The sequence below is a fragment of the Balaenoptera physalus genome, assembly GCF_965194825.1.
Source record: "Balaenoptera physalus genome assembly, chromosome: 19".
In the NCBI taxonomy this organism is placed as follows: Eukaryota; Metazoa; Chordata; class Mammalia; order Artiodactyla; family Balaenopteridae; genus Balaenoptera; species Balaenoptera physalus.
In genome coordinates this window covers 66664768-66690454 of record NC_138900.1, presented here as the reverse complement: position 1 = coordinate 66690454, position 25687 = coordinate 66664768, and the positions used below count along the sequence as shown (strand labels likewise).

Below are 25687 nucleotides of genomic sequence, written 5' to 3'. Positions count from 1 at the left end.
ACCTGAAAATAAACTACTGTTGAATTTTCTATTGCTTTCATTTGACTACATCTATGTAAACCCTGTATCACAGTTATCTATTCTGGAATTCTTTCAAAGAGCTTCCTTACTAACGAGATCAGAGTAACTGCTTTTGTGACTGTCAGCTAAACAAAGAATCACTGTTTATAACTGCTCCGTCTCCCCTGGAAGAAGAAGGACTCTTCACAATCCTCCTCAGTGCTCTCGGGAAGCCCTCCCTTTCCAGACGGCGTGCTGAGTGCAGCAGCAAACCAAGGCCGCCTGGGTCAGAACCAGGTCTCCAGGAGGCAGCCCTGCAACGAGGCCCACGGTGAGGAGGCTGGGTGACTAAAGCATCCCCAGGATCCCCTGAAAGTTCCTGCCCCGCTCTCCCACGAAGGGTCGGGAGGAACGTCCACCTGGGCCAGCAGCGCACAAGGGCGACTCGTCACACAATCGAAGGAAACTACACAATGACTAAGGCCACCAGCTCTCTCCGCTGGCCCCAGAACGAAGTTATTCTTCTCCCCTCAGTAAAGGGTGCCCATGCCTCTGAATGGAGAAAATATCTATGATACATCTCGATGTCTCCCAGGAGGACAGGCAGAGTGCACAGGCAGGGGAGCCGCGAGGGGCCGGCAGAGAGGTCTACGAGACGTAGGAGGCCTACCCTAACTATTTCTACTTGGACCCCATCCCAAGGTGTCAGCGGGATCCAGAAGTGCAGGGAAAGCTGGTCGTGGCGCCCCTCCCCCCGCTTCCCAGCCGTGCCCTCCCCTTCCACTCGCAAAGGCAAACTGGCGAGAAGTACATACTACTTGGACCTGTCCGTCCTCCCCGATCTGGTGGATCTGGACCTGCTGCGCGTTGGCCAGGGCGTAGTGCAGGGCCTGAGGCGGGGGCTGCTGCAGCTCACTGGCGGGCGGCGGCGTGCTCATCATGGTCTCTGCGGGGAGATGCACACGAGCCTGAGCTGCCAGCCTGGGGCCGAGCCCACCTATGCCTCCCTCTCCGCCCAGCCACACTGCCCCCGGAGATGAAGGGAGAGCCTTCGTTCCTGGACTTCCAGTGTGCAGCATCGTGAGCCACAGCTGTTAGACAGCGGGGCTTTCTCACCTGTAGTCAGTATCTAAAGACCCGATGACCCGCAGACACAGACGGTTCCCACCCACTACGTAACTGAAGCTCCTCAGATGTAGCGACAAAAATGGAGAACGAAAAACAGGAACAAAGTGCATACTAAACTCTGTGTCAGACCAGCGCAAGGTAAGTCCATGGATAATTAAACTAACTTGGGGGGGGGAGGGACTTCCCTGGTGGCGCAATGGTTAAGAATCCGCCTGCCAATGCAGGGGACACGGGTTCGAGCCCTGGCCCAGGAAGATCCCACATGCCGCGGAGCAACTAAGCCCTTGAGCCACAACTACTGAGCCTGTGCTCTAGAGCCCAGGAGCCATAGCTACGGAGCCCATGTGCCACCACTACTGAAGCCCACGTGCCTAGAGCCCGTGCTCCGCAACAAAGAGAAGCCACCACAATGAGAAGCCCGCGCATCGCAACGAAGAGTAGCCCCCACTAGTCACAACTAGAGAAAGCCTGCGCGCAGCAACGAAGACCCAACGCGGCCAAAAGTAAATAAACAGACAAACAAACAAAAAACTAACTTGGGAGAAAAGCTCCATCCACTCAATTAAAGGAACACTTCCAATAAAAGTTTACTTTCCATGTTTAACCCAGAATGAGATAGGTTTGTTTTCATGTGTTCTGTATTACTTTTAACTGTAATACTATCTCAATCAGAAGAATTTTCTTATACACTTAGAATGTTAGGACTCAGAAAAAAAAATTTTTTTTAATTTTCAATGTATATACATATTTTTGTTCTAAAGAATGGATTACTCAAAAAGACTTCTAAAGATAAAAACATATTACATTAGAATGAAATTCTGTGAGAAGTAGAATGCTGATATGAATGGAAAGAGGAAAAAGATATAAAATGTCTGATTCTTGAAGAAAAGAATTTTCATGCATTTTTTAATAGCTTAATGGTGGGTAACAAATTGACATGGTATAGATTCCACTGGCTGCCTTTTAAAAAGTTACAATAAAACAGTGTTAAGATGTTAATCCTTACAAAATTCAAGTTATTGAATTTACCACGTCATCAATAGCTCCCTCTAATTACGCAACGTGAAGACCAATTTAAATCTATGTTTTACAATCAATACCGATATCAAAGTGCAGTGCAAAAAAGTGCATCTGTTACTTGCTTGTGGTCAAGAATAATCCAAGAGATACGGCAAGTGACCCCAGGCAAGGACTCACGCCGAGGGAGGACCACGGCCCCCGGCAGTGACACGGAAAGGGCAGCCCCTCGAAGGCCTCGCCCCACTGGCCGCGCTCCCCCATGTCCAGAGAGACGCACAGTCAGGAGCTGGTTCTCTGCGACCCTAACGTTCTGGGCCCTACCCGGGTGCTTCCCAGTGAGAGCTGTGGGGAAAAGCGCTGGGGCGGAGGTTCACACAGTAAAACGCAGCCACCTTAAACTCAAGCACATATGAAAGTTCACGTGGTGTGGCCAGACAGCAGTGTGAGACACAAACGTTTTAATAAACTGATATTTTAAAAATCCCTTGAAAACCAGTGATGTTGTGGTCTGTGTTCAAATTGGCAGTACTAATTCAGCTTTAAATACACCAGCCTCGGCTCAGAATCTCCCTTGTAGCATTTGTCTGCTGATACCTCAAAAGAGAACACGACAACTCCAGCTGGAATTACTACCAATTCCAAATTAACGGAATCCTGGCTAAATTACATGTTCCTGGATTATGTCTGTCACCAGAATAGTCTTAAGGACCAGATTCGCTGGGTCAGGCCACGAGTCCGCAGGAAGAACAAGGACGACATCCCAGAGGCCCTTTAACCAAGCACCCTGTGCTGTATCGAGTTTGGGCCAAGTAGGCAATACGTTAAAGTAGAAGAATATCCAGTCAACAGAAAGTTACAGAACAACGTACTTCCAAAAGAGTTTGATAAAAGAAGAACATGGTCCGTGTTTCCCTCAAAACTCCCAGGGCTCCAGCGCCCGAGGAGGGGCCGCCCTCTGGCTTCCAGCAGACGGCCCGATAGCAGTCCAGACCGGTCCCAGAGCCCGGAACTCACCCCACGTGCTTCCCAGACACGCAGCACCTGAGGCAAAGCGGGTGCGACAGTGTCAGTCTCCCTCAAGTGCTCCTTAAAAAGGCGCACCTTGACCCCCGCCCCGACGCGGTGCCCCCTGCTGCACAACCCAGGCACAGAGACCGGATGGGCGGAGGCAGCAAGGTGCCGGGTGGCACCACGGCGTCCGTCCTCCGAGGCCCAGAAGGCAGCTGGCCCATCAGGACGACACAGAGGGCCCCCTGCTCCTGAGAAAGCACCCATCACTCTGGCCATGGACGGTGCTGCTGGAGCCTGCGGACCTTCCCAAGCCACTGGGGCCGGCCAGAGTCCATTCTGAGCCACACGTCCTGAGGCTCAGCACCTGCCCGCCCACGGCACTGAAGAGCCCCTCATGGTGGCCATTCGCCACCCGCAAGAGGCCACGGGACCAACAGCAGCACTGAGAGTTGCTCAGACCCACAGCCTGGGGACCTCCCTGGTGGTTCAGTGGTTAAGAATCCGCCTGCCAACTAAACCCGTGCGCCACAACTACTGAGCCCGTGTGCCACAACTACTGAAGCCCGCGCGCCTAGAGTCCGTGCTCTGCAGCAAGAGAAGCCACCGCAATGAGAAGCCCATGCACCGCAACGAAGAGTAGCCCCCGCTCGCCTCAACTAGAGAAAGCCCACGCACAGCAACGAAGACCCAACGCGGCCAAAAAGAAAAAGAAAACCAAAACCAAAACCAAACCCACAGCCTCTTAGAAGGAACCCTGATGTGTTTATGGACAGAAAAACAGAGGAACTGAAGACACATGACTACCATTAAACTGAATTACTGTCATTCAACTGAAAGAAACACTAATAACTGGAAGAAAAACAAACAACAAGTGAGCGAGGGTAAAGACAAAGCATGACATCACCAGCCCGTGATGGAGATCAGACCTGAGGGGCAAAGGCCACCTGAGTCCCCAACCACAAGGTCAGAAGCGGATGCAAGGTGGCCGGCCCAGCAGCCCAAGCACAGCTTCAGGACCCAGCACCCTCCTGCTCCAACGTGGTCCGGACAGGCTCGGGGCCTCACGCAGGTGCTGGCTGGCAACGCTGAGCCTCAGACCACCGCCCAGAGGCAGGATCTGAACTGAACACGATCCCGAGCGGCCCACCTGCAAGTCAGCTCGTCACGTGTCCCGGGCACCTCCAGAGGTGGGGACGCGGGTTCCACAGCCCACCTCATCTGATGGGGACCGGCACTGAGCACGGCCGTGCTGGCCAGGCGGCCCCGGGGTAAGACGGCAGATCCCCGGCCACGATGAAACCTGCATCCCTGGAGCCACAGCCCCCACGCCTACCCTCTTAGGACCACAGAGCCAGTCCGGTTCAGCAAGGAGCCACCCCCAGCGGGCCCCCAACTGCTACCTAAGTTCCCATGACAGAATCCTGGTGGTGACAGAAAGGCCAGACTCCTCACTGAGAGACTCTTCAATGCAGGCCCCGCACAGAAGCTCTGCTCGGGGCATGACCTGTCTGGCCCACGAGAGTCGGCCACCCCCAGCTTGCATGATTCACATGGCAAGTTAAGGCCAAGTGTCCGATAACCACCAAACCACCGAGGAAAACCGCTTCCTGCGGTCTGGCTCAGACAGATTCATAACCCTGCGAGGACTCCAGGTGACCTGGTTTGTCACCGCAGCGTTTCCAGAACGAGAGTTCCGCCCACCCTGCCCACTGTTGACCCTGAATCCCGGTCCCGACCCCGGTCAGGGCTCAGGTCCTGAGAGCCACTGGCAAGGGAGCGTCCGCAGGAGTTAAAAAACCATTTCCGTTACAACGTTTTGAGACATCTTCGGTGACAAGCGATGCTGGTCTCCTTGTCACTCCTGGCGAACTTTCCCAGCTGTCCTTTCAATGCCTGAAAAGAAAGCCTAAGAGCTTCCCGTGATCTTGAGGATGAGTATAACCGAGGCTGCGTCCTCCCCACGGCAGTAACGAGCACGACTTAGGCTTCACCCCAGCCTTCACCTGCAGGCGCCACGCAGATGGTGACAGTGACAGCGAGCCAGCGACGTGCTGACCCCCCAGGCAGAGGGAGCAGCGCGCAGGGCGGCGTCCGAGGTGGTCCTGGCCCGGCTCCTGCCGCTGCAGCTGAGCCCAGGATGCCCTCCACCTAGACAACTGCCACGCAAGCCTCTCGGGGTCCGGCCGAGGCTCCCCGCCTCTCACAGGGCACGTGCGGGCACAGAACCACGGTTCTCGCACTGACCGCCCCCGGGGCCACCTGCCTGGGCCGCCCCGCGTCGTACCTGAGGCGCCGTACGAGGACGAGGACGGGGTTCTCCTGGAGAAGCTCTTGACGGCCAGGCTCTGGCCTCGCTGTTTTCGCCGCCAGGCCGTCCGACACTTGGAGTCGATGCTCTGTTTGATTCGATACCAGTCGGATTCTGTGATCCCAAATTTATAGAAGAGGTGACCTGCAAGAACACACCCGAGGGGAGGCTCTGTGAGGCGCGGGCCTTCCGCGCGGCCGGCGGTCAGGGCGCAGCGCCAACAGGAAGCGTGACGGGCGAGAGCCGCCTCAGGCCTACCTGTCGGGTGCGATGATCGCTTTTCATTTATTCAGCTTTAACCTGTCTGATGTGATCCACCCCCACCAGATGGAGTCGGGCAACAAGCTGGAGGTGAGGGTTCCCACAAGCGTCCTGGAGGCCCTGCGCCCCAACTGTCCACCCTGGTTTCACGCGCGGCCGCTCAGGTCCTGAGGCCGAGACGGGACGCCAGCTCGTTCCTCCTTGCTCAGGCCTGCCTGGCTGCCTCCTTCCCGCCTCTCAAGTCTCGGCTCCAGCGTGAGCGCAGGAATCCTCCCCTCAACCGGCCCACTTCACCCCAGGGTCCTCCCACCGCCACCCCTGTCCCGGCGCTCTAACACTTCGGAGAACTTAGATACTGATGGCGTTTACTCCGCCTCCCCCACAAACACAGGGATCTTTGCTCTCCTCATCCACGCCTGCCGAGAGCCCAGAATGTCCAGGCGCATGACAGATGCTTACGCATTTGTTGCCTAAATGCTGGTTACAACTCTTCTGAAGACTTTCTTCCACTGCTACTTGAGTCTGAGGCTTGCGGAACTTCCCTTGCCTCTCCATCTGCCTCCCTCCATCAGAATGAAACTCCCTAAGGGCGGACATAATCCACTCCCTGGGGCCCCCACCGCATACCCAGTCCAGCCGAGTGGGCATCACCTCCACTGAACCGCTGGCCGCAGAGGGCGGCGCAGCCCTCTGGCACCCACGCTGTCCGCCCCTGCGTTACGGCGAGCTCTCAGTGCGTGATGTGGGCAGCTGAGACCCCTTACCAGCAAGGAGGAAACCGCGTGGCAAATGGAGACCCCTCCCTGCCAGCCCGCCCACCTCTCACTGGACCACTTCACCTCTTCCTTGTGCTGAATCAACAGGGAGTAATGGTCAGGAACACAGGAACCACAAAAAATGCTTTTCAACAGGGTGACCTCCTTTCTAGCTGGTCATGAAGCTTCGCAGATTAACGGGAAAATAAATGGATGAAATTCAAAAATTTAATAATAAAAAGATTCAGCTGGAAAACTTGCTGTTTTGGTTACGAAGAGCATCCAGTTTGGAGCGTCTGCTGAGAGATCATTTGAGACCCAATCCCTAAACTCTGCTCTGTGGAGAGCACAGACCCTAGGAATAATCAAAACAAAGGAAGTCTTTGTTTTCTTAACTACTGTATTAAGTTTCTTTTGTCTTGGAAAGACACTTAACTTTTTTGTGAACCTAAGCCTAAGGCATTTTTGACTCCAAACAGAATGACAACCAAAATGTCTGTCACCTTGATAAAAAGAAACTGAGTTAAGGAGGGGCAGGGTTTACAGGATCAGAGAGAAGATGAACTGCAAGGTGACGTCTCAGCCCCACTTTGTCCTCCTGCAGAAAAGGAAGCACATAAGGAGGTGGCACCTCTTTGCTGGTTTTCAGGTCATCTCTAAACTAACTGGAGTCATCGCAATATTTACTGAGACGGCTCCATGCCGGGTACGGCTCTAGATGCAGGCTGGGGCTCACAAAGTTCCGGCCAGTTACCCACTTGAGTGACAAGAGAACCCAACTACCAACTGTAGTTACCACAGAACTCAAATACTGACTGAGCCCAACTATGAGAACAAGAACCGTATAGTCACAAGGGGACCCGACCACTAAGTACAGCTGTACAGTCACAGGAGGAGCCAACTACCCACTACAGCTACAGAGGAGCCCAAATACAGGCAAAGAAGTGGTGACCACACGTATCCAACCACCTCATTAGGTACCTGCTCCAATAAAGAAGGGCGCCCTGCAGACCACCCTCAGATCCCCTCTTGCCTTCCCACACAAGAAAAACACCTTCCGAATGCCTCTAGGGATTAATGAGATCATGCAAAATTCCAAAGCTTGTTAGTAATAGAAGAGAATATATACAACACACACGTGGGCACACAAACATAAGAAATGAGCGAAAACATTAATACTTAAATTCAACTTTGTAAAAACCAATCTGCCAGTTCAAAACCTGGCTTACATCCTTCGAAGAAAAAACGTACATTCGTAGAGTTCTGCATTAGCCATTTTAAAATTCTTCTAAGACATCTTATTACATAGTTCCTTCCAACAGTGACTCAAGACTCCAGCTCGATGGCCAATGCCCCCGTGAAGGCTGCCAGGAAACACTAAGGAAGGCGCCAGCAGCACCAATGCCTCCCCCACCGAGAGCGTGGTGCAGGAGGGCACAGGGGGCTCGGCTCCGCCCCAGGAGCCTCATGGGTGGGCTTCCTCTGACTTTGCTAAAGGCGTTCAACTTTTCTGCCAGCCCTGAGCAACCTCAGCTGAGTGAAAGGAGGAGGAACCTCTTACAATGAGTGATAAAAAGATTACTTTGAATTAACTGGTATTTCACACTTGTTGAAGCATTTTATCTCCAGTCATTTGATGCTCCTAAGAAAACCTCATGAAGTAAGAAGTCAATCTCCTCACTTCAGCTCTAAGAAGTCAATCTCCTCACTTCAGCTCCAAACCGAGTTATCAGTGAGGAGTGAGAACCAGCCTTAAAATTCAGGCCTCCGGCGCCCACCCAAGTGGTGAAGAAACGGCCACAGAAAGCCCAGCAGCGCCTCCCTCTGCCCGGAGAGCAGCGGGCGCCCGGCCGGGACGCTCGGGAGCCGGGGAGGAGGTGGCGGCACCCCCCCGGCGGCCTGGACACAGTCTCCTCCGCAGACGAGCCACGTAGCCCCCCAGCAGCCCGGGGAGACGAAGCAGCGGGCAGGCCCTGTGCTGCTCCCAAGTGCTGCCTGGGCGCCCCCCGAAGATCTGAGCGGCGTCCCGTCCCTGCTGGCCACCTCCCCCTTTACAGAACGCCCATCGCTGACACTGGTGGTTCCCGGCTCTCATGTGAGCCCCACGAGGGGCTGAGATGCACCACAGGAAGGACAGACAAGATAAAAGGCACAGGGCTTGTAATCCTGTGTCCTTGGGGAGGGGCGTGGGGTGGGCTTATCGGTCACAAAGGAATGAAAACCAGGGCACTGCTAACATAGCCTCAAGTTCCAGGGAGAGGGAAGCAGAAACCTGAGCGCTGGCAACTGACTTCTTCAAGTGACGGTCTCAGCTCCCGTGTGGGTACCGCGGGGTCCAGCGTCCCGGCCACAGAGCCAGGCTGGCCCCCTCTCCCCACACAGGGGAGCCCCAGGCGCTGGGCACGGCACCGTGAGTGACGCCGCTCCTCGGTGCATGAGGAGAGCCCGGGGGCCGCGGTCGGCCGCTCCAAGGTGACTGTGAGCCGGGGCGCCCACTCGCCTCCGTTCTCACAGGCTCCGCCCCGCCACCAGCCCACAATGACCATGACTTCCTCCCAGCTCCCAGAGACACATGCTGGGCCCAGAGGACCCTGATCGCCCAGGTTCCAAAGAACCCAGGCCCTGCGTACTGTGCTGAAGTGTCCCCCAGAATTCATGTCCGTTCCAGGACCTGGGAGCGTGACCTCCCTTGGACACAGGGTCCCTGCAGACAGGATTAAGTAACTGCAGATGCAGTCACACTGGAGTGCAGTGCGCTCTAAGTGCAGGATGACTGCTGCCCTCAGGAGGAGAGGAGACACAGACGCACACAGGAGCAGATGGCCGCGTGACGACGGCCACAGAGACTGGAGCTACGCTGCTACAGCCCACGAAGGCCACAAGCTGTGGGCCTCCGCCAGAGGCAAGACACACTCCTCCGCAGCCCTCCGAGGCAGCGTGGCCCTGCCGGCGCCGTGGCCTCAGCCTCGTGGCCCCAGACCCGGACAGGGCACCGTGTTGTCGGCGGAGCTCGGTACGGCAGCCCCGGGCCACTCAGGCAGCCCGCCGCACGCGAGTGAAGCCCCGGCAGCAACACCGTCTGCCCCGGGGGACTGACCCGACGACACTCCTCCGTGGACACGTGACTCCTCCATCTGTGCCCAAGCTGCTGGGGGGCTCGTGGGATCTCACCACGTCGGCGCCCCGCTCACAGACGTCTTCAAGGACCTGTCGACGCTGGGGAGCGCGTCCACCTCACCTCTGGTCTCATCAGATCAGCCAGGCGTGTCCCGCAGCCTAAGCAGACGCCTATGTGACCCACCGGTAAAAACCCTAAGGACTAAGGCTATAACATTCTCAATTCGAGGGGGAAAAAGGCAACTGCTACATTCTTAGGTCATATGCCTTATGAAAGCATGGCCAATTTTTTTAAAGTTACAATAATGATCTACTTTTACACAGAGCACACAAGCTACACGGCTGCTTATCCAAATTTCTGGGAGGCCCGTCAACCCTTGGGAACCCTGAAGAAGGTGGCATACCGCACGACTTCTCTCTCCCTCAGTAACCTTGTTCCCTTGCTAGAAGAAGTGCCTATGTGTTTCAAAATGCTGATTTTTTTCCCTTAAAAAAGAAAGGGAGGAAAATACTTCTGACAATCAGAAAAGAGAAATGTTAAGTCCAGCCTTGTCCACAGCAAGGTGGGCGTGGCTGGTGGTGGCAAACGTACATTCTCTGGGTCAGGAATTCCTCTATTTTAAGGACACCCACAGGCTTCCCCTGCCTGAAAAAGAAACTGTAGGGACTTCCCTGGCGGTCCAGTGGTTAAGACTCCGCGCTTCCAATGCAGAAGGCACGGGTTCGATCACTGGCTGGGGACCTAAGGTCCCACATGCTGCATGGCGAGACCAAAAAATTAGAAGAAAAAAAAAAAAAAGAAAAAACTGTACGCTAAATGTACAGGGCGATTTGGGCTGCTTACACACAGCAGCTGTCCGCACGGCTCCCAGCCAGCCCCCAGACACCCCCCACCCTTCTCCCAGGCACAGGAGCCTCCGAGAGAACGCAGGCAGGCCGGCCTCGCACCAAAACACTCTCCAGCCCACCGCTGGCTCCACTGTAAGCACGACCACCCGGCTTGTAACTCAGAAGCTCGGGGCAGTAAACCTACCACCCGCTGCCTAGAGAACCGGTGACCCTGCAACACGCAGCAGCCATGGCGGCCCCCAGGTGACCCTCAGGCCAAGCCTGACATTCCGGCTCACGCTTCCAGAAGCCCTGGCATCAGCCAGCGCGCTGTGAGGGTCCCGGCTGGCACCGTGCCCTAGAGCGGGGACGCTGCCTGCCACGAAAGCAACATTCTTTTGGAACACGGTCACGCCCATCGGTCCGCGTTGTGAGAACGGCTGCTTTCAGAGCCAGGTAGGCACGACCCAGGCCTCACAAAGCCTAGAACACGGACGGCAAAGTCCTTACGCATCTGTCAGTTGGCCCGGGCTCTGCCCACCGTGCCCGGCTTTCTTCCCCTCCGAGGGCTGACCTCAGCGTGTCCCACGGGTGGGTTCTCAGGAGCCACCCCACATGATTCCCAGGCTCCGAGACACACACGGGGACTCGGAATGGCCGGGGCCATGAGCTGGGGACCAGGAGGATGAGCCCCCTGGGGTGAGGCAGGGACCAGACGCCCTGCTGAGTACCTGTCAGGAAAACCTGCAGCCAGACCACACCCCAGCTTCCACCAAGGTCGGCGTGCAGACGCAGGAAAGACCTCTCCGCCCTGTGCGTGAAGGCTCCTGGAGAGCTCCTCTCCCTGCTTCTCACCGCCCCTCACCCAAAGGCCCGGGGATCGCCGTCAGAGCTCTGTGTGAGGAACGAGCTCCCCCGGGCAGGATGGCACCCCTTCTCTATTGTGAGATGGTGAACTCTGGGTAATCTGTTTTCCATTCTGTCTTGCTAACTTAGATTTAAATTTCACGCCAGCCGCAGCGGCTCTCCAGCACCAGGTTTTTCAGACGTGGCCACCTAACCCTTCTGCTGGAAGCCTACTTGCTTCTTTTGTGTCTTTGTCGTAAGCCGTGTCGAACACCTTCTGGGTCGGGCGGGCTCTCAGGTGAGATCAGGCCAGCAGGTGCTGGCGAGAAGGAAGCGGGCAGGCCGCACCCCTTCCAGATGTCACCCAGACGATGCCGTCACGACAGACTCCAGCCTGCGCCACCCTCACAGCACGCGGGGGATCCAGCTCAGCATGACGAGGTCCCCGGCCACCACCAGCGAGGGCAGCCCAGAACCCCAGCCCTCTGGGACAGGGATGAGGCAGGTGGCCTGCCTGTGCCCCTGGGAAGCCCAGGAGAGGCCGCTGTCAACGGAGGGTAGGGAAGGCTCGGCTCTACCCCTCCTCCCTCCTCGAGGGCGGCCCCAGGTCAGGGGAGGCCAGGGTCTGAAAGGCCCCCACTCCCCGGTGTCTTTGCCGCAGGCCAGGCCCTGGGCAGCCCTTCCTAAAGGAAACGTTCAATCCACAAACTCCTCTCCTGGCTCCGTGACCAGATCCGACCCAGAGCCCCCTCCCCCTGACAGCATGGGTCCCGCCCCGATGCACCCACCGCCAGCGGAGCCTTCCCACGACCGGGACGGGGGTGGCGGCAGACACAGGCGGCCGCACTTACAGCGGATGCCGTAGATGGTCAGGGGGTCGAGCTGCTTCTTGCCGTGCTTGCCCTGGCCCGAGAGGTTGGAGACGGCCTGCACCTCGCGGTGGAAGAGGTAGTCCAGCAGCGTGAGCGCCATCTTCTCGGCGGTGCGGCAGTTGGTGCTGATGTGCAGCATGTCGGAGGGGATGATGGCACAGCGCACCCGCATCTCGGGGTTGTTCTCGTCCCCCAGCCACGTCCCGTTCGGGTAGTCCTCTGCAAGAGAGAGGGGTCTCGGTGAGCTCCAGCGACTCCCCCCGCTCTCTCTACCTCCAGCGAGGCAGCCCGGGGCGTTCACAGGACAGGCAGGGGGCCCACAGAGAGAAAGAGGGCAGCTGGCGCTCCTCCCGCCCAGGCGGAGAGGCGGGAGACCCCGTCTGCAAGCCCACCGGCACCCCGCCGGCTCCGTCTGGGATGAGGGACGATTTCGGAGGCACAGAGTGGGCACTGGGCTTCCCGGCTACACCCTGACCAAGTGGGCCAGCGCCCCCCACCCAGCCTCCCTCTCTGTCACAGCCTGCCAGGAGTTGCAGGATTGACCGTGTGTGTGAAAGGGCTTGACGGTTGTCAAACAAACATCAACTTTAAAAAGCCTTATCCTTTGGCAAAAGGAAACTCCACTTATGATCACAAATCAAGAGAACTCTTGACTCTGCTTGGACACCTGGCCGCTTTCCAAACGCTCCCTTCTGATCCTAACGTGGAGGCAAGTTAAGGTGTGAGAGGCGGCCCCTGAAAGCACCAGCGCTGGGGCAGGGGTGGGGGGTGGCGGCGATAAGGGGGAGAGTTAGAACCTCTAAGAGGGACCCAGCTTCCTGCAGAGGCCAGCGGGCCTTTAAGTCGTGCCCCAGCCAGGGTCATCACTGTTTTAAGATTTCTCAGGCGATTTGTTTTGAAATGTCCTGATATTTACATTCTGGCCTCTATGCGCAAAGAAGGCCCCACAGAGGGCAGCCAGCCCCGCCTGCCTTTGCCGCAGGCCTGGAGCAGAGCGCGAGGCCCAGAGGCCAGCCGGTCTGTGACTCGCACCCCCTGCCCTGCCACGCCACAGGCAGCCGCTCCCGGCCGGGCTCCTGAGTCACACGACGTCCTCCGATGCCAGGCGAGGCTCTGCAACCCCGTCAGGACGACCGCGTCACCACTGGGCCGGGGCGGCCGCTGGAAGGGCCGGGGAGGCTGAGCTCCTGACTTTAGCTAAGGACAGAGAACAAATCACAAACCTGATTTTTGGAACTCGGAATAAGAGATAGGTCAGAAGAATCATTTCTAAGGAACACGGATGGTTTAGAAGTGAAGAGGGAGAGCTACGAGCACAGGCTCGGATACGTGCAGTTTTCTCGCCGGCAGCCACCTGTTACGTTTACCTGCCTACAGGAAAGCTAGTGGGCACGTGATCTAAACGTGGATAGGAAGCGACTTCTAGAGGCGCTCTCAGTCATCCCTGGAATGCCAAGAAGGCTCCAACTCCTGGGGAGTTCATTAGTTTACCTACAGATACTGGGCAACTCTATGCCTGGCACTGGGTCTAGTGCTCAGGATCTAAACCCTCAGCGAGTGTAGAATCACAGGCTTAATTACACCAAACAGAGTGGAAGGACCACCCTCCCTCCACCTGCGGCCATCAAGCCACGAAGCCAGTAGAGGGAGGGACAGGGAGGGGAGTGGGAGGGGAGGGGAGGGGCAGGCCGCTGCGGGAGGGGCGCCGCATGGGGCACAAGGACAGTGGGCTGCGGGCTCCACCCCAACCGCCACGGGGCCAGAGAGCCTTGCGCTTTTCTCAGGAACAAGTATCATGAATTCTACAAGGCCGGCTCCCGCGTTTACATAATATCTTTAAAGCAAAGTAAACGCTGGGCAGGAGCTCAGCATCCTTTTCCAAACCGTGAGTCAACGTCTCATCAAAGTGACGCTGAGCGTGCGTGGAGGTGGCGGGATGGCCGTTCCGTCCAAGAGGGAGGCTGGCTCGGCTTCTCCACCACTGACTCCAACGGAGAGCCGGCTTCCCCAGGGGCTGCCTGCACACGCGCCCCCTCCTCGGCTCCCCAACCCCGGAAGCACCCTGTTCGCCAGAGCCCTCGCACATGCACCACGACAGAACCAGAGGCTGCGGGGCTGGGGGTTGGGGGGCAGGGACAGAGTCCTGCCAGCCCCCAGCAAGGGGCCTCGTCTCTCCGGCCGGGGCAAGGAGCGCCCCACCTGTCCAAGCCCCAGACCTGGCCCTACTGCTCCAACAGCGATGCACCAGAGAAAGGGCCACCCTCCTTGCAGACGCCACCCCGGACAGCCTCAGCCTCCCAGCTCCAGCGACAACCGAGAAAGGTGGGGCCACGCCACGCCATCCCACGCACACAGCGGGGGGCACACATGGGTAAAGGCAGACACTGTCAAACTGATCCAGGAGGAAGGAACGAAAAAGCGACCTCATCTATTAAACTTAATTCTTAGGAAGGCAAAACACCACGTTAAATGAATGAAAAAGTTCACAAAGGAAAGCCAAGCCTCATTTTTACGTAAAGAATAATCATCCTCAGACTGATCAGAAGCTCCCCAGTCTTCATGGATGATCTCTGCGAGCCGTGCTGCAGACGAGAACATGGAAAGGGCCCGACGGGCTCAGTGAGGAAGCGGCCGGCTGGCCACCGTGAGCGGGAGGGGGCGCGTAGCCACTGGGACAGGCTCCGCGGGCCCGCGAGGGCTGTTTCCTCGCCCAGCTCCCCGCTGACACGTGGCCACGAACGAACGCCCAGCCCCAGAGCTGGCAGACGGGCCTCCAGGAGTATTACCAGGACATTCTGGAGGAGGAAAGATGGCATTTTAAATTCCTACAGGAGTTATTATTTCAGGGAATACTGCTCCCCCCAAAAAATAAATTAGTCTAAAAATTAACTATTTTCCCTCCCTATCACTCCAGAAAATAATGGCTTAAACATCTCTGGTAACATAGGGAACTGTCCAGAAAGTTTCTTTCTCACCTCAAAATTTTGGAAGGCATTTTATAACCTGTCTACAACCTAACTTCCTTAATGCTGGAGTCTCAGGTGTGTGGTCATCTGACCAGCAAGAAGCCCGAGCTAGGCAGACAAGAAACACAGCCTGCAGCACGTCTGACCGACACAGCCACTGCCGTGGGAACAGGGGGCCCCTCCGGGGGCAGGGAGGACCAGGGCTGCACGGTCACCATCGAGGCACTCCCGGGAGACGGCAGCACCTCCGCGCTCCCTGGCCCAGACGCTCGGGCGCACAATGCTCACCCAGGTGCGCGGGCCACACCTGCTGACTCAGCCCCAAGGCACCTCTGACCGGACCGAGCCCAGCCTGGGCCCAGCTTCCCACCAGTGACAATGAATCATGTCTTTTAAATACAAAACAAGACGGAGCACCTGCCCACATAAATATTTGAGAAATTTGAGAAATTCACCTTTTGACAATTCAGAAAGGATATATTTATTTTACTGAAATAGCTTGGTCCAGTTTTGGCATCTGAAACAATAGATTCTAGTGGCTTTATTTAAAAACTACCAGTTGGGTTATAAGAAAAATAAACTTGCTTTCTATTCCAATCATTTAAATCTTTAATTAAATTAACTGACATTTCTAAAAAACCTATTCAAAGAAAAACCTTCAGCAGTAGCTTGAACTTTCGTACCAAACAGTTCAGAATACAAATATTTCTTTTGAGGGTCTATTTTAGTTCTAGGAAAATGAAACGAACAGGAGAAAGCCCCAAGATGAAAAGGACGACCACAGTCTCAGGGTCGCCAACTTGACAAAGAGAAAAAGCAGCTGCCTGTGTCATGCCTCCCCTGCTCCCCACCCGCTGACACGCAAGCATACATACCTGTGTATATACGGAATACACACGTGCGTACATGCACGCACACACACGCACAGGCACACGTCCCGAGGTAGCTGATGCACACACCAGCACGCCCACTGACACCAGGGAGCCTTGGTTCCGAGCCACTCGGCCGGGCCCGGGCCTAGGCGTGGGCGTCCCTCTCTCCCAAGTATGGAGCTAATCGCGTGGGGCAAAGACAAGACAGTATCTACTCCGCGCCTCCTACGTGCCAGGACTTCACATGCCTTACCGCAACTCAGGGACTCTGAGAAAACGCGACACAAGGCGTCACCACTCCTCCAAAGCAAAGGGCACACTGCGAGCCCTCCGACAGCAGCCTGCGTGCCCTGCACACGTCTCGTGCAGGCTGGGAGGTCACCAGGCACTCCAAATGCCACCCCGGAACCAAGCCCAACCCAGCGGCCGGGCTCTCTCCAAAGACGCCGCTGTTCCGTCCAGGGGGCCCCAGAAGCCTCTAAGTCCTATGCGGGCAGCTGTGATGGAGGGAAGGGCCCCCAGGATGGGCCACTCGGACACTTGCTGCCTCGGCTCCCAGACGCCCCGGGCGCCGGTCCCCCTCAGCGGTCACTCACAACAGGCTCGGTCTCTGCAGCCAGGAGAGGGGACCACCAGGGAGGCGTTTCAGTCTCCACCCAAGGGATGGTGATGACGCAGGCTCTGGGGTGAACGGGGTGTCCACACACAGCCCAGGGGTCACATGAGGTCAGGTCCTCGAGGCCGGCTCCAGCACCTCCGGGCCAGCCTCCGAGGACACCTCGTGCCCCCGAGCAGGGATCAGGCTGAGTTTCCATCGGGCTTTTCTAAAGGCTGCCCAAGCTGGTTACAAACTTCTCCACGTGTGAGGTGCGGGCTGGGGGCCGGGGGGACCAAGTGGCCCCGGGAAGGGGCTCGAGGAGGCCTTCCAGAGCAGGCCCTGTGGGCCGCCTCCCAGCACGGATTACACTCCGTCCTTAGAAGCTGTCGCCTGTCTCTGAGCCCTTCTGAATTAAGGTGTTTACACCCTGACTGGGAGCCTCGTTCAAGGGTGACACCTGCAGTGAATCGCTAACACTCCAACCAACCACAGAACCTGACAGCTTGCCTTCCTGGCTTTAGACACAGTAAACTGTGTGCCTGTAGCCCAAGCACCTCTGCTTCTTTGGGACTGACGTGACATCTTTAAGCTATGGACAGACTGACAATTTGGGGTTTTTAAACTGGGAATTCGGAAGGGTTAGGTTACATACAGGATAATGCTGCAGGGAAAGGGAAAACACAACGTCTCCGGCACTGCAGCCGATTCCGTCCCCCGAGGCTGGGCCCATCCCACAGAACCCCGTGGCCACACCTGGGACGGAGCCCAGCCTCTCCCGGGGAATCCCGCCCGCTAAGCACAGTCATCATGAGCTCAACTGCGACGACAGCGGGTGTCCAAGGAATTTGGCGGGAAGAGCGGGCACGCTGGGCAGAGACTGGGTGTCCCTATGCTGGGTCCCACGTGCCGACCCGAGGCTCGGCGAGGGACGCTGTGACGCCACCCCCCAGCCACTCTTCTCTGATCTGGGATCAGTGACCATTCACTACGGGGTCCTGCACAGAGACGACCCACTGACGCTGTTACACTAATCCTCTTCCGTAACCCTGCTCTTGTCAGCAGCCAACTTATGACGGCTGCTGAAATGCGTTTTAGTGTTGCCAAATACACAAAGAATTTATGCAGCGACTTCCCTGGCTGTCCAGTCGTTAAGACTTTGCCTTCCAATGCAGGGGGTGCAGGTACGATCTCTGGTCGGGGAGCTAAGATCCCACATGCCTCGCGGCCAAAAATCCAGAACATAAAACAAAACCAATATTGTAACAAATTCAATAAAGACTTTAAAAATGGTCCACATCAAAACAAAGCTTTAAAAAAAAAAAGGATTTGTGTTAAGAAAAGTTCATGTAAAATAAATTATGTGAACAAATTCTCAAGAAATGTTTCTGGCTAAATTTCCTCCTCAGCACACGTACAGCTGCAGTTTCGTGAACACAGCTATTTGTACTGATCTTGTTTCGTAGCCCACAGCCCAGCAACACCCCGGAGAAGATGCCCCGGGGTGCCCCCTGCTGTGCCTGACAACCCTCCCGAATCACCTGCTCCTCCCAGACTTTATCTCCCTGCCCTGCCGCCCCCCACCCCAGCACATCACAAATATGTGCGTATAAATCATTTCACTGACTCGGGGCTTTGCAACATACACAAGGCTGATTTCTGACAATAATTCAATTATAACAGAAGTACTTCCCTATTAAAGGCAAGTACCAAACATTTTACATGCAGGATTAGTCAAGTTCTGTAAGAATTATCAAATGCATAAACAGCAGGAATTTAAACTCTTTATTAAGAATCTAACTAAATCCCTTCATTAATGAACAGATCCCATTTTTGGTCCATTTTGGCTTATTTGTTTCTCTGACTCAGTTCACCAGCTTAATCTTTGAACGATGAACCCCCACACACTTTCAGTACTTACCAAAGGTCGGGGTAAACGAAGACCTTGTGCCAGGGAAGAGAAGGGCAAGAGCTAAGAAAGAAGCCTACGGCTCACTGCTTCCCACAGTCAGCGTTTCTCTGATCCAAATGGAGGTGGTGCCGTGACAGCCAGAACTGCCGATTAACGCACGGGTAAATCCCCTGGCACCTCTGCAGTATAATAAAGATCTGCTAGGGGACGGCATGCCAATTCGTGCAGACAATGCGGACTTCTTAAGAAATAGCCATTCTGAAACTCTGTGGTTCTCTGCAATCAGGCACAGAAATACTTTTATAAGAAGAGAAGAACATCTGTCTATGTGCAGCCCTGGGCTCTTATCAGGAAGTAAGACGACTCCACCTAAGGCCGAGCCTCCAGCCCTTCAGCGCCTATATCTTATCCCCATTTCTCTGATAGGAACTAGCTGACTGGACGCTCCCCAGTCGAGCAAGCTATTCTGGTCCCAGGAGGACGCAGGAGGGAAGCAGCGAATCCGACTCTCAGTGCTGCATAAATGTCACAGGATGTTGGCCACATGACGCCACTACAGGCCAGTGCGAGACGTTTGCAGATTAGCTCTTTTGCCCACATTTACGTGCACACACCGGCGGTCTCTGTTCCATCTTCCCAAACCCCGTGCCAACCGAGGTAGCTCAACCTGACATTCTCAGGACATAGAACTGCGGGGTGGGGGTGGGGGGTGGGGAGGGACACCTTCCCGAGGACAGTGGCAGCAAGCTTGCACTCAGACACACAGAAAACCTGTACTTTTTCCCTACAGATCTTAATACTAATAAGCTCAAATTCTGACCCCTTTTTGTAAGCTCACATTAGAGTCAGTCTGCAGTCCCCCCTGAAATATATTTCACATTAATCAGATCACATTAGGGAAGACAAACTTAAAAGATGACATTTTTTTGTTCTTATGATAACCCCAGACTCCCCCCAAATTATCCAATGTCATGTTTCAGAGCTGAGGCCGTTTAAACCAAACAAACTAGGCCTAAAGTACACAGCCAGACCTACAGGAGTATTCACCCAAAATCCACATGGAAAAAGAATAAGAACAATTAGCTTTCTCTGCAATTGTTGCAGATGTAATTTTCATTCGATATCCACTAAGATGAAGTCAGAAGCACCCCTCTTCTCCTCAAGTCTAATGAGTAAAGAGACGAGCTGCCCTGACCCGGCAATTCCACTCCCAGGTATCAGCCCAAGAAAAATGAAAACACACACAAAAACCCACCCATAAACGTTCAGAGCAGCGCTGTTTGTGACAGTCAGAAAGTGGGAACAACGCCAGCGTCCATCGATGGGTGACGGATAAACAAAGTGTGGCCTATCTACACACTTAGACGGGCCGCCATCTGGCCATAAAGAGGAATGAAGGACTGGTGCCCGTACAAAGGGAGGGCACCACGTGCTTCCACTCGTATGAAACGTCCACAACAGGCAACCCCACAGACAGGAAGCAGATCAGAGGTGGCAGGGCTGGAGGCTGGAGCATGGGGGTCCTGCTGTGGCGTCTCTTTGGGGTGGTAAAAATACCCTGCAATTAGATAGGGGTGACATGCACGCTCTGTGAATGGACTAAAGCCCACCGGCACGTCTGCTTTAAAATGGTCAGTTTTATGGAACGGAAATTAGACCTCAATTTTTTTTCTAAGTTGCCCAATTTGCTTTTTCTCTGTGCCCTGCTGTGCCATCTCAACCCTAGCAACTTTTGTTAGAGGTGAATGACGTTTTAAGGAAAATGTTTTCAATGCTTCAGATGTGGTAACAAGTCTAACGGGAAAATCTTCGTAGAAAAATCTATACTGTGCTCTTAGGAAAAATCAATGACTCAGACGGAGAAGCAGAAACACCTCTCCGCCCTTCCTAGTTAACAAATTATAGGCTTGAGGACTCGGTGACACGATGGTACATCTGCCCGAGTTCCCTCCTCTCTCTCCGCGCTGTTTTGGGAAACATCGACTCGGCCCTCGAGAGAAGGACAAAGCTGCCAGGCGGCAGGAACCCTCTGGAGGGCATGCCAGGCCGCCACCTGGACCCAGAGCCAGGTGAGAGTGGCCCCCAGACCCAGCAGGAGAGAGGACGCTCCCCCTATATCACAGTGGGCAGGGGCAGCGTGGACTCAACCTGGACGTGCAGCCCCTCTGAGTGTGCGTGAGGCCCTCGTCAGAGACAGAGGACAGAGCTGTGGTCAGACAGGTGAGCCGACCGATAGCTCTCAAGTTACAGCTGTCCATCATCACAAAGCCTCCAGAACCAGATTCAATAAGCAAAACTGACTGAAAACGATTATGTAAATCTGTATTAACGTGGAGAGATTTCTACTATGCAATGGGGAAAAGCGAGTTACAAAATCGTAAACCTAGCGTGTATGTTAACGTAGAAAAAGCCCAGAAGATTTCTAGAGATCGCTGGATGACGAATGTCTCCGGTTATTTGTACTGTCTTTGTCATTTTCATATCTTATCATCTTTCAAAAACAACATATATTACTTTTCTAAAAAGCAGGGAAAAAAATTACAGCTGACCCCAGAACAATGTGGGGGGTTTCGACCCTCCATGTGGTCAGGGATCCACACGTAACTGCTAGTGGGCCCCCCGTGAACGCAGCGCCCCCATATTCACGGCCCCCCGTGTGCAGACCGTACAACGCTGTCACATCCACTAGTGAACAGGCCACGTGTCACGGACCCGCGCAGTCTCAGCCCGAGTTGCTCAGGAGCCGCGGCACACCCGTTACCGTCCACGCGGAGGAGAGGAGCAGCGTCGAGGACGCACCTTCCGAGTTCAGGGTGATGAGGGTGACGTTGCTGCCGATGCTCTGACTTCCTGACTGCCCACAGTTGGAGACGGAGTCGCTGGCCTCGGACCCGCTCTCCCCGTCCTCATTGTGGCTGTCCTCCTGACCGGGCACCTTCACCACGATGGTGTTCTGCCGACGCCCGGGCACCGCGCTGCGCGGGAAACAGAGACACCAGCGGTGTGGTGAGAGCAGCACAGCAACACGCAGAGACGGTTCTGTACCCCGACGTTCTCCCCTTCGCGTCTCAGAGAAGCTACCTCTGCACGCGCGCTGGGCCACCAGCCTTCCCTCAGCTCTTTCTACTCAGATTAATAGCAGGAAACAGTCTGTGGCTCCAAGAAACTGTATGAAACTTGAAACGTTTAAAAAAATGTTTACATCACAAAAGAAGTGAAATCACAACTCGCTGTGACCCAAGGCCTAGAACGCTGCCTTCTCATCATGGAGGTGACCCTACAAAATGCTGACGTCTGAATCAGGGTGAGATTGAGGCCGTGTCAAAGGAAAGGCCGAGTGAGAGAAAGTACGCCTGCAGACCCAGACTGACTGCACCGATCTACTCCGTCCCGAGAGATGTCCTGGAAATGACCCGGCCTGTGAAGACGCAGCTCTCACTCCCAGCTAGCCCACCGACAGAAACCACTCGAGTGGGTGAAAAAAGCCAGTTGAGGATCTCCTGGGGGATAGTCTTACCACCACAGGGGACCCTGACACAGAACAGTAAGACGCTGCCAGGAAACCAGGACTCCCGCCAGCTCGAAAAAGTGCTCCATTACCTGGAGACACGCTACCGCCTTCTGAATGACCTTTTCGACTTCCTTCGAGACGCTGCCGCGCACGGGGAAGGGGAAGTAGCGCGAGGTCCCTGCTTGCCGAGGCAAACCCTGGGGGGCTCCATCCTGGGGGCTGGACCTGGCTAAACGCTCCAGACCTGGCCACGACTCCGCCCTCGTGGGCACGAGGCACACGGACCCTCTGCTGCTCTGCCGGCCCACGGCCTCGGCCCGGAGCGTCCACGGCCGGGCTCCTGGGGGTCTGGGGCCCTGGGGAACCCGGGCTACAGCCAGGAAGAAGCGGGACCGGCTGCAGGAGGGCCTGTGAGACTCGCCGGGAAGCAGCGCGGTGAGGCCGACGCCGGCGGGGCGCCAGCACATGAGAGGTGACGGTGCCCTCCACGCACTCCCGCCTCTGACCCAGGATACAGGCAAAGCGTCTCCAAAGAAAAAGGAGTGGAAAAGGCACCACCTCGAAACACCTCCACCACTTCGCCAACCAGAGGGGGCGTCGCCGACCCGACATGCTCGGACAGACAGACAGACAGACAGATGGGAGTGAGGTGAGAGGACGGGATCCGCGGACCGTGGTGAGCACACAGGGCACCTCCCGCCAGCACACGCGGCAGTGGACACAGGCCGGGCCGTCCTCCCCAGACCCTGGCCGCGGAGAACCCCGGGCCCAACGACACGGGCGCCCCAGGACGCCGCCCTGTCCCCGGGGCCCCGGCGGTGGCGGTGAGAGGTGGGGTGTCGTGCTACTGACTTGCTAATGATATTTTCCAGGGGATCCGGCGCCCTGCCGCTCAGGGGGTCTTCCATCTTGGCTACAACGGCGTTCTGCCGATCACTGTTGAGAATTACTGTAGTCTGGGGGACGACGCTAGGGAACAAAAGAATCACAGAAAAAAGAAGACCTTAACACGACAGCGTTCATTGTCAGAGCACAGAGTCATCAAAAGTCAGCGCCCACGCCCCGAGCTCCAGAGGGGAGGCCCCGGCAGGGCTGCGCAACGTGCACAAGGGACACCGGGCAAAGGCGAGCCGGGGGTGGGCTTCTTAATGGAGAGTGTCTAGCTCTGCTCCTTGCTGGCATTGTCAGGAGAGTCGGGTTAGGAATATTTACATCTTTACAGAGACGAGACGGAGGTGTCACAGCTGTCACTGTGCAAGGTTTCTGAAGGAGCAGGTCTGCATGAAAAACAGCTTGAGACTTACTCACTGCATCCGAGCGAATTCCTATCTGAAATCTAGGCTTTCGTGACCACTGTGCTTATCAGTTCCGTCCCAGGATGTGAGTGTCATGCACAGAAAGGGGCGAACACCCGCGGAGGGGCTGCGGGGCAACCGCCGGGCACTGACCTCTGGGTTCTGCTGGGCCAGTGCAGGAACCACAGCCAAGGGTCCAGGGACTTTGCTTCGAAGGAAAAGATGCTACAAAAGAATTGTGCCCCACCGGGGGCTCTTCCCGGAGGGAGACGTGTGTTTATTTATTTATTTATTTTTTGAGACACGTGTTTAAACACACAGGAGCCAACGGCTCGTCTCTAGGCACAACAGTCGTCGAGATTTTTTGCTCATTAACCTTCCAGCCCTCAGCGCTTCCCGCCGTGCTTTGTGCAGAAAGAACAGGCACTCGAGATGTACAGCAGTGTTACCTGAGAGCAGTGTCATGCCTGGATCTCACTCTCCAAAAACCAACTCGGGGAAACCCTGATTTTACAGGAGGAAAGCTCATGATCCCAAAAGCACCCATGAGAACCCAGCCCCCCGTCCCAGCCACACCCTGTTAAATGTCCCCAAAATCAGAGGCACAAATGGCACCGTTTCATGCTGAAGTGAATGGCAGGACCACAGGGTATTTTCCTAAAATAGAAGCATAATCACCTGCATTCCACTCAAAGGCATTATCATTTTCTCGGCCATGCTACTTAATCATCAGTGACACCTGAAATAACCCACCAAATCCTGACCACCTACCCACAGGTCAGGCACCACAAGTGACCAGGTGGCCTCTGACTTGGTACCGAGGTCACACACAGGGTACCCACACAAAGGCGTTCCCTCTCACCCCGACAGGACATCACGATGGACGTGAGCACATTCAAGGTCTGAGATGTCTGCCGGAAATAAACAGGTTAAAATGGATTCACGCCAACATCCGGCAAAGTCGTTAGACTGAACATACCCTCTGTTTCCTAAAGGACCTTAAGATCAAGGAAATGCTGGTCTGAGACAACCAGCTTCAAGCTGGAGCACAGGGAGCCTCGGGACGCCCGACCGTCGGGGGTCCCTGGGTGTACAGACCCCGCAGGGCCTCAATTCCCAGGTGCCCTCCTTCCAGAACGTTCTATGTCCTAAAGATGATGCCCCAGGAGAGCACCTCTGGCCAATGTGGTTGTTCCCTTTCACAAAGCCTCCCCGCAATCATATTCAGGCACGCCGTCCATCCAGACATAAGACAGCAGGCGCTCTGCTGGGGTCACTCCTTACCACTCGCCTCTAACGAAGCACACGGAGGACCTACTTAGTGTTTCAGCTCACAGATAATCAAAGTAATCTGTGATGACAGACCACTAAGATTGCTGGCACACACCTGCAAGAAATGAGGACCTCCTTCATCTCCCACATATTTATCTATGTAAACAAAGTTTCTCAGAACTTCAAACTATAAAAACTGAAAACAGAAATGGAACCAACATTGAACCCTGCATCATTTTAAGCGATAGATTACTCATAACCCTCCAGAGATTCAGGAATTAACTAACACTAAAGCCCCATCCATCTCAAGGGGAAATTCACAATACTGCATTGTTAAGAGTTAACTATAAACTGGTAATAATTTACCCTGTTTTGTTCAACTGTGTACTAAGAACCGTAATGAGACCTCAATCCAGAAGAGCTTTTTTTTTTAACCCTCCAGGCCTCACGGTTACAGGAAATACATTTTTCAGCTTCAATTTCTATCCGTATTTCTGTTGCAAAGGAGTGTACCAGCCTGGTTGACAGGATAAAATTTTGTGAAGGAAATGAAATGGGAATGAAAGTTCAAAAAGCAAAAGGGACAGTGTAAAATTGGGCTGTCCAAAGCTTATTCATCAGGGGATTTTTTTTAATGGATGACGGTATTTAGATTATAACGGAAACATTTAAGTGGGCAATGAATCTGTTTTTAAATACCAATATTAATATTACAGAAAATACACCTTTCCACTAATGCAATTACGTCAACCTCAAATTGTACAACTTAATGTTTCGTTTTTCAGAAATTATGGAACACCCACATCACATTAAGAAGACAGCAGTAGTCACCCTGAGCGTCCGTGCGGAGCAACTGTCACAGCACGTCAGGGTCCTGCCGAGGCCGAATCACAGCCCCAGGTACCCAGTCAGACGCGACTCTGAGTGCTGCTGGGAAGGGGCCCTGCAGATGTGATAGAAAGTCCCAGTTGGTTGATGTTAAATTACTCGAGAGGCAGATCACCCTGGGTGGGCCTGGCCTGATCGGGTGAGAGCTTTAAAAGGCAGTTTAGGGGCTTCCCTGGCGGTCCAGTGGTTAGGACTCTGCGCTTCCACTGCAGCGGGCACAGGATCGACCC

The 25687-nt window shown here is 55.0% G+C and overlaps 1 protein-coding gene across 10 annotated transcripts in view; it reads right to left on the bottom strand.

The window, feature by feature from the left end:
• Positions 1–25687, bottom strand: part of BANP (BTG3 associated nuclear protein) — a 108187-nt gene that overhangs the window by 34193 nt on the left and 48307 nt on the right. For 8 of the 10 annotated variants that reach the window (XM_082436917.1, XM_082436915.1, XM_082436921.1 and 5 more), the window contains 5 exons: positions 22855–22971; positions 21291–21466; positions 12126–12365; positions 5444–5611; positions 816–946 (listed from right to left, as the gene is read on the bottom strand). In XM_082436917.1, the coding sequence (XP_082293043.1) occupies positions 816–946; positions 5444–5611; positions 12126–12365; positions 21291–21466; positions 22855–22971 (832 nt within the window). The remainder of the gene's footprint in view (positions 1–815; positions 947–5443; positions 5612–12125; positions 12366–21290; positions 21467–22854; positions 22972–25687) is intronic. The other 2 variants (XM_082436923.1, XM_082436916.1) reach the window with 2 other exon arrangements.